General features: G+C 52.1%; 1 protein-coding gene across 1 annotated transcript in view; it reads left to right on the top strand.

Moving 5' to 3' along the window:
• The window catches only part of LOC144603197 (ral guanine nucleotide dissociation stimulator-like 2), a 10,885-nt gene extending 4,466 nt beyond the window's left edge, over window positions 1-6,419 (top strand). The window contains exon 2 of the mRNA XM_078416377.1: window positions 1,521-6,419. Coding sequence (XP_078272503.1) covers window positions 1,521-1,690 — 170 coding nt within the window. The 3' untranslated portion in view covers window positions 1,691-6,419. The remainder of the gene's footprint in view (window positions 1-1,520) is intronic.
• Window positions 6,420-9,214: the final 2,795 nt, after the last annotated feature.

The following is a 9,214-nucleotide window of genomic DNA, read 5'->3' as shown; positions in this document are numbered from 1 at the left end:
CTACACACACTTACACTATCCTACACACACTTACACTATCCGACACACACTAACACTATCCGACACACACTTACACTATCCGACACACACTTACTCTATCTGACACACACTTACACTATCCTACACACACTCACTCTATCCTACACACACTTACACTATCCTACACACACTTACACTATCCTACACTTACTTACACTATCCTACACACACTTACACTATCCAACACACACTAACACTATCCGACACGCACTCACGCTATCCTACACACACTTACACTATCCTACACACACTTACACTATCTGACACACACACTTACACTATCCGACACACACACTTACACTATCCGACACACACTTACTCTATCCGACACACACTTACACTATCCTACACACACACACTCTATCCTACACTCACTTACACTATCCTACACACACTTACACTATCCTACACACACTTACACTATCCTACACACACTTACACTATCCTACACACACTTACACTATCCGACACACACTAACACTATCCGACACACACTCACGCTATCCGACACACACTTACACTATCCTACACACACACTTACACTATCTGACACACACTTACACTATCTGACACACACTTACACTGTCCAACACACACTTACACTACCCTACACACACTTACACTATCCTACACACACTCAGGACAATTTTTACATTTATACCAAGCCAATTAACCTACGAACCTGCGCGTCTTTGGAGTGTGGGAGGAAACCGAAGATCTCGCAGAAAACCCACGCAGGTCACAGGGAGAACGTACAAACTCCATACAGACTGCGCCTGTGGTCGGGATCGAACCCGGGTCTCCGGCGCTGCAAGCACTGCAAGGCGGCACGGTGGCACAGCGGTAGAGTTGCCGCCTTACAGCGAATGCAGCGCCGGAGACTCTGGTTCGATCCTGACTACGGGCGCCGTCTGTACGGAGTTTGTACGTTCTCCCCGTGACCTGCGCGGGTTTTCTCCGAGATCTTCGGTTTCCTCCCGCACTCCTAAGACGTACAGGTTCGCAGGTTAATTGACTGGGTAAATGTGAAAATTGTCCCTAGTGGGTGTAGGATAGTGTTAGTGTGCGGGGATCGCTGGGCGGCACGGACTCGGTGGGCCGAAGGGCCTGTTTCCGCGCTGTATCTCTAAAAATCTAAAAACTCTACCGCTGCGCCACCGTGACCACCCTCTGGATAATCGGCCCCTCTGTGACGTGCCCCCCCTTGTGTGTGTGTGTGTGTGTGTGTGTGCGTGCGTGCGTGTGGGTGTGCGTGTGTGCGTGCGTGTGTGCGTGTGTGTGTGTGTGTGTGTGTGTGTGTGTGTGTGTGTGTGTGTGTGTCCGGAGTGGATGGGAAAGTGGGATGAGGTAGAACGTGAGTTTGGATCGGGTGGGCAGAAGGGCCTGTTTTCGCGCTGGGATCTCTGAACGGGACTGGAGGCCTGGCTTCTCCTGGTCTCCGCCCCAAAACCTGACCTCCCTCCGCCTCTCCCTTCCCACAGAGTTCACCGTCCCCCACAACGCCAACGTCTTCTACGCCATGGCGGTCGGCAGCGTAGACTTCCTCCTCAGGAAGAAGGGACCTCCGTCTCCCAAACCCAAGGCCGAGCACGGATCGCCCTTCCCGAAGATCAGGAGCAAGGGTCTGAAGATCGCCAGGTCCCTGTTCTAGCTTCGGCTCGAGGGGCTCGAGCCACAGGGAGAGGTCGGAGCAGGGAGAGCTTGCGGCAGCCATCCAGAGCCGGTCTGGGAATAAGGGGTCGGCCATTCAGGACTGAGATGAGGAAGAACTTTTTCACCCAGAGGGTTGTGAATCTGTGGGATCCTCTGCCTCGGAAGGCAGCGGAGCCCAATTCACTGGAGGCTTTCAAGTTAGAGGGTTAGATAGAGCTCATGGGGCTAGCGGAATCAAGGGATATGGGGAGAAGGCAGGTACTGATTGTGGACGATCGGCCATGATCACATTGATTGGTGATTCTTGGGTTCTTGGTCCTCCAAAATATTCCAAGTGGAATTTAAACTGGAGGAGGTGGCTCGATGGGCCGAATGAACCTCTTGCCCCTGTACCTATGTAGGCTGGGTCTCTATTCCTTGGAGCGCAGGAGGATGATGGGCGATCATATGGGGAGCACTGGGCCTGTACTCGCTGGAGTTTAGAAGCATGAAGGGGGGGACCTCATTAGAACGGAGACGAGGAAAATCTTTTTCAGTCAGAGAGTTGTGAATCTGTGGAATTCTCTGCCTCAGAAGGCAGTGGAGGCCAATTCTCTGAATGCATTCAAGAGAAAGAGTTAGATAGAGCTCTTAAGGATAGCGGAGTCAGGGGGGTATGGGGAGAAGGCAGGAACGGGGTACTGATTGAGAGTGATCAGCCACGATCACATTGAATGGCGGGGTGGGCTAGATGGGCCGAATGGCCCGATTCTGCTCCGACGGACTTGTGAGTCCCACCGCTCCACCTCACGACGGCCACGAGAAGCAGGAAGGTAAAGGTCCTCGGCTGGTCGGGCAGCGTCCGTGAAGGGCGAAACGGAGCGAAGGCCTTTGGATGGAGCAGGGAGAGACAGAGAGAAACATGGCCGTTCAATGTTGGAGGGAGAGAGTTGGGGAGACAACGTAGGACGAGCGTTTGTCAAGCACTGGGCCTGCGCTCGCTGGAGTTTAGAAGGATGAGAGGGGGGGGCCTCATTGAAACGTACAGAATAGTGAGCGGCCTGGATAGAGTGGATGTGGAGAGGATGTTTCTACTAGTGGGAGAGTCTAGGACCAGAGGGCACGGCCTCAGAATTAAAGGGCGTTCCTTTCGGAAGGAGATGAGGAGGAATTTCTTCAGTCAAGAGGGTGGTGAATCTGTGGAACTCATTGCCACAGAGGGCTGTGGAGGCCACAAGTCAGTGGATATTAGTTTTTAAGGCAGAGATAGATAGATAGATATAAGAAAATAACTGCAGACGCCGGTACAAATCGATTTATTCACAAAGTGCTGGAGTAACTCAGCGGGTCAGGCAGCATCTCGGGAGAGAAGGAATGGGTGACGTTTCGGGTCGAGACCCTTCTTCAGACTGATAGATAGATTGTTGATCAGTGCGGGTGTGTCAGGGTTTAGGGGGAGAAGGCAGGAGAACGGGGTCGGGAGGGAGAGATGGGTCAGCCATGATTGAATGGCGGGGTGGACTCGATGGGCCGAATGGCGGAGAGAGACAGATTCTTGATCAGTGCGGGCGTCTGGGGTTGTGGGGTGAAGGTAGGAGAACGGGGTCAGGGGGGAGAGATAGATCAGCCACGATTGAATGGCGGAGTAGACTGGATGGGCCAAAGTTACACCTGGAACTTGTCCAGTTTTCTCCCCCACCCCCACCCTATCTATCCCAGAGGGCATTGGGTTTGACCCTCCCCCACCCACTGTCGAGACACATGGATTTGGAAGGGGGTGGGGGGGGGGGGGGTGGGGGATGGGAGCAGGAAGGGGGGTAGAGATTGAACTTGGCCTGACTCTGCCTCCGTGAGGTGTCCTCGGAGAGAATTCCTCGTGATCGGGGGAAGCCCGCGGAGTCTGGCGCAGAATAGCACGTAGTCCTTGCCCGGGCAACCCCACTCCTTACCCCAGAAGGCTTAGAATGTTGCCCACCCCTTTGTGCACTCAACTCCTACTCCTGAGTTCCTCATTTAAGGGGCATTGGAGCAAAGAGGTCCTTCTGCAGTTGTACAGGGCCCTGGTGAGACCGCACCTGGAGTACTGTGTACAGTTTTGGTCTCCTAGTTTGAGTATAGGAGCAAAGAGGTCCTTCTGCGGTTGTACAGGGCCCTGGTGAGACCGCACCTGGAGTACTGTGCGCAGTTTTGGTCTCCTAGTTTTCAGTATAGGAGCAAAGAGGTCCTTCTGCAGTTGTACAGGGCCCTGGTGAGACCGCACCTGGAGTACTGTGCGCAGTTTTGGTCTCCTAATTTGAGGAGGGACGTCCTTGCTATCGAGGCAGTGCAGCGTAGGTTCACCAGGTTAATCCCCGGGATGGCGGGACTGACGTACGATGAAAGGACGGGTCGACTGGGCTTGTGTTCACTGGAGTTCAGAAGGACGAGAGGGGATCTTATAGACACATGTACAATTCTTAAAGGGATTGGACAGGCTAGATGCAGGAAAAATGTTCCCGATGTTGGGGGGAGTCCAGAACCAGGGGGTCACACACACAGTTTAAGAATAAGGGGTCGGCCATTTAGGACTGAGATGAGGAAAAACCTTTTCACCCAGAGAGTTGTGAATCTGTGGAATTCTCTGCCACAGAGGGCAGTGGCGGCCGATTCACTGGACGTTTTCAAGAGAGAGTTACCGCAGGTTGAGCTCACGGAATCAAGGGGTCGTGGGGAGAAGGCAGGAACGGGGCACCGATTGTGGATGGTCGGCCGCGATCGCATTGAATGGCGGCGCTGGGCTCGAAGGGCCGAGCGGCCTACCCTCAGCGTCCATTGCCCGCTTGTCCGGATCGGGATGACTGTCTGGGAGAGGGGACATCGTCTGTAGCCAAGGCTCTGCAGAGGAAGGTGGCGAAAGACTTTGAACGTCTCCCGACCATTCCATCCGAGGACACTCTCTGTGCCAGTCGACGCAAGCCCTGATCGAAGGGCGGAGCGGGACTCGATGGGCCGAAGGGCCTCAATTCCTTTCCGATCGCTCGCCGGACTCACGCCGGGTTGACACACACACACGACAGGACACTGAGCGCCGGGGCAGCTCGGCGGGTCGGGCAGCACCTGCGGAGAACGAGGACAGGCGACGTTCCGGGTCGGAGGCCCGTCCAGCCATGTTCTCCAAGCGATAAGGCCCGAGATCGCTTGGTATCCCTTTGACACGTGCGGTCAGGCGGATGGACTCCCCGCCTCACGGCGCCAGAGACCCGGGTTCCATCCCGACCACGGGCGCTGTCCGTACGGAGTTTGTACGTGACCCACGTGGGTTTCCACCTGGATCTCTGGTCTCCTCCCACACTCCAAAGACGCGCTGGTTTTGTAGGTTAATCGCCTTGGTCTCCAATTGTAAATTGTTCCCGGTGTTCGTGTTAGTGTTCGCTGGTCGGCGCGGGGATGTAGGGGCCTGTTTCCGCGCTGAATCTCTAAAGCCAAACCAAACCAAAGATGGCGTTTGCCACAGGTCCAAAGCTCTCCCCTTGAAGTGTCCTTCCCAATTCCCAGCAGGGTCTCGGTTGTCCACTGTTTCCCGCCCGGCACCTGGTCGGGTTAGAAGAGGGGCAGTCACACAGAAGGGTGGGGGCGTGGAGGGAGGGGCTACAAACTGGCCAGGACCCCCATCAGAGAGAGAGAGAGAGAGGAATGTGTTAGTGTGCGGGGATCGCTGGTCTTGTCCACCCCAGCCCAAAACATCACCCGTTCTTTTATCTCCAGAGATGCTGCCTGACCCGCTGAGTTACTCCAGCACTCTGTGAAACGTCACCTGCCCATGTTCTCCACAGATGCTGCCCGACCCGCTGAGACACTCCAGCACTTTGTGTGTCCACCTTTAAACTAAGCGGGTGGCGCGGCGGTAGAGTTGCCGCCTCCCAGCGCCGGAGACCCGGGTTCGATCCCGACCACGGGCGCCGTCTGTACGGAGTTTGTACGTTCTCCCCGTGACCTGCGTGGGGTTTTCTCCGAGATCTTCGGTTTCCTCCCACACTCCAAAGACGTGCGGGTTTGTAGGTTAATTGACTGGGCAAATGTAGAAATTGTCCCTAGTGTGTGTGTAGGATAGTGTTAGTGTGCGGGGATCGCTGGGCGGCACGGACCCGGTGGGCCGAAGGGCCTGTTTCCGCTCTGTATCTCTAAATCTAAAAAAAAAATCTAAAAAAATCAAAGCGCAACTCGTAATCCAAAATATAATCAGACGGTGCAGGGAACACTCAGCTGGTCAGGCAGCATCTGGAGAGAGAGAGTGTCCACCTCTCGCGACGTCTCGGGTTAACTGACCAGATCAATGCTTCCCCGGTTGGAGATGTTTAGATGCTTGGTGTCCATGAGGCCTTGGAGGAGAGCCAATGGAACTGTGGACTATCCCGTGTCTTATGGGGCCAAACGTGCCTTCCTCCCCCACCCCAACCCCCCCCCCCCCCCCTCGCTCATCCCACCCCCTAGAGCGCAGAGCCAGCCAACGAGCGAAGACCTTCCCCAGAGGGCCGCCTGGCGTCAATGGAAGATGTCCCATCAGGGTACCAGGGAAGGTCTTCCACAATGGCCGACTGTTGTCACTACAAACACAAACCCAGGGGGTCTTTCCTGCCCCCGCACCCCCCTGAAACACTACATGGATGAAGGCTCCCAGCCGACTGAGGGCCAGCAGCGGGGATGTTGGTGGTGCTTCGATGCTATGTGTGTACGCACCGGCCCTTCGGCCCGTTCTGACAAGCGCACTGCTGGAAAAAAAATCAGTCTCGTCTTCCAAACCTTGGTCATTGTCTTCATTCCATCCGCGTGTGTGTTCCTCGAGGCACTTGTACACACGGGAATGAGTGTGTGAATGAATGAATGTGTGTATGAGTTCACACTCATGAGTGTGTGAATGAATGAGTGTGAATGAATGAGTGAGTGAACGAGTGTGTGAATGAATGAGTGTGAATGAGTGAGTGTGTGAATGAGTGGGTGTGTGAATGAATGAGTGTTAATGAATGAGTGTGTGAATGAGTGTGTTAATGAACGAGTGAGTGTGTTAATGAATGAGTATGTGTGTGAATGAGTGTGAACGAATGAATGAATGAGTGTGTTAATGAATGAGTGCATTAATGAATGTGTGTGTTAATGAATGAGGGTGTTAATGAATGAATAAGTGTGTTAATGAATATTAATGAATGAGTTTGTTAATGAATAAGTGTGTTAATGAATGAGGGTGTTAATGAATAAGTGATTGAATGTGTTAATGAATGAATGAGTGTGTTAATGAATGAGTGAGTGTGTTAATGAATGAGTGAGTGTGTTAGTGAATGAGTGTGTTAATGAATGAGTGTGTGTTAGTGAATGAGTGTGTTAATGAGTGTGTTAATGAATGAGTGTGTGTTAGTGAATGAGTGTGTTAATGAGGGTGTTAATGAATGAGTGTTAATGAATGAGTTTGTTAATGAATGAGTGTGTTATTGAGGGTGTTAGTGAATGAGTGTTAATGAGGGTGTCAGTGAATGAGTGTTTTAATGAATAAGTGATTGAATGTGTTAATGAGTGTGTTAATGTGTGAGTGAATAAGTGTGTCAATGAATGAGTTAGTGAATGAATATTAATGAATGAGTGTGTTAATGGATGAGTGTGTTAACGAATGAATGTGTTAGTGAATGAGTGTGTTAATGTGTGAGTGAATAAGTGTGTTAATGAATGAGTGTTAGTGAATGAATATTAATGAATGAGTGTGTTAATGGATGAGTGTGTTAATGAATGAATGTGTTAGTGAATGAGTGTGTTAATGAATGTGTTAAGGAATGAGTGTTAAGGAGTGTGTTAATGAATGATCGAATGAATGAGTGTGTTAAAGGAATGAATGAGTGTTAATGAATACATGAGTGTTAATGAATTAGTGTGTTAATGAATGAATGTGTGTTACTGAGTGTGTTAATGAACGAGTGAATGAATGACAGAATGAATGAAAGAATGGATGGATGGATTAATTAATGATTGATTGAATTAATGAATGATTGAATTAATAATCATAACCACAACCACACTTTACTAGCCAAGTATGTTTTGCAACACACGAGGATTTCCATTTGCCGTACAGTCACACCAATAAAAAGCAACAGGACCCACAACATACATGTTAACATGAACATCCCCCACAGTGACCCCTCCACATTCCTCACTGTGATGCAAGGCGACAAAATAGTTCAGTCTCTTCCCTTCTTTGTTCTCGGGGGGGGCCTCGAACCTTCCGTTGACGGGACGATCTTGGCTCCCGTAGCCAGTGGCGTTTGGGCGCTCCGCGTCGGGGCGATCAAGCTCCTGCATCGGGGGGGAATCTCAGCTCCCCCGTGCCGGACGATCTACCCCGGGTCAAGGCTGGTCGAACCTCGTGTGGTTTGGAGCTTCCCGACATCAATCTCTACCCGAGACCGCCAGCTCCTCGATGGTGAAGTCCGCAGGCCGCGGTTGGAGCGTCGATCCCGGGCAAGGGATCGCAGGCTCCGACGGTAAGTCCAGGCCCCGCGGTGGGGCTCAAAGTCGGTCCCGAGCAAGGCCGCCAGCTCCACGATGTTAGGCCGCAGAGCGACCGGAGATACGATCCGGGAAACAATCGCATCTCCGGCAAGGTAAGAGATTGAGAACAAGTTTCCCCCTAATCCCCCACATAAAACAAACCAGAGAACATTAACACAAACTTTAAAAAATAACAATAGAAAGACGAAAGGACAGGCAGACCGTTGGCGAGACTGCCATGGCTGACGTCGCCACCCGGTGGTTAATCAATCAATGGATGGATGGAATAATTAATTATTGAATGGATGAATTAATGAATAATTGAATGAATGAATACCACTTTATTGTCGCATGTGACCAGTGACGGTGAAATTCTTTGCTTGCATTCCCAAGGTATGCAAAGAGTGGCCACATAAAGGGCACCGACAAAGTTACAGACTATCCCCGCGCCAGGTCCCCCCTTTGCCCTACCCCTCCCTCGCGGCGATCCCCCCCACACCAGGAGGCCTCCCGTCCAAAAGCAACAAGAACCAGAGGACATAGGTTCAAGGTGAGGGGGGAGGGAGATTAACTGTGGACAGGTGGGACAAGTGCAGCAGGGACATTGTCGGGCCGGTGTGGGCAAGTTGGGCCGAAGGGCCTGTTTCCACGCTGTATCACTCTATGACTTGGTGTGAAAGGGCGATCGATGGCCGGCGTGAAACTAAACAAAGATCCTGACCACGGGCGCCGTCTGTACGGTGTTTGTACGTTCTCCCCGCGACCTGCGTGGGTTTTCTCCGGGTGCTCCGGTTTCCTCCCGCGCTCCAAGGACGTACAGGTTTGTAGGTTAATTTGGCTTCTCTATAAATTGTAAATGGTCCCTAGTGTGTGTAGTGCTAGTATTAGTGTTAGTGCGCGGGGATCGCTGGTCGGCAAGGACTCAGTGGGCCGAAGGAGAGAGACAGAGAGAAACATGGCCGTTCAATGTTGGAGGGAGAGAGTTGGGGAGACAACGTAGGACGAGCGTTTGTCAAGCACTGGGCCTGCACTC

Source organism: Rhinoraja longicauda, chromosome 19, assembly GCF_053455715.1.
Source record: "Rhinoraja longicauda isolate Sanriku21f chromosome 19, sRhiLon1.1, whole genome shotgun sequence".
Lineage (NCBI taxonomy): Eukaryota > Metazoa > Chordata > Chondrichthyes > Rajiformes > Arhynchobatidae > Rhinoraja > Rhinoraja longicauda.
Note: the sequence above shows the minus strand (reverse complement) of the source record. Positions and strands in the feature narration are given on the sequence as shown.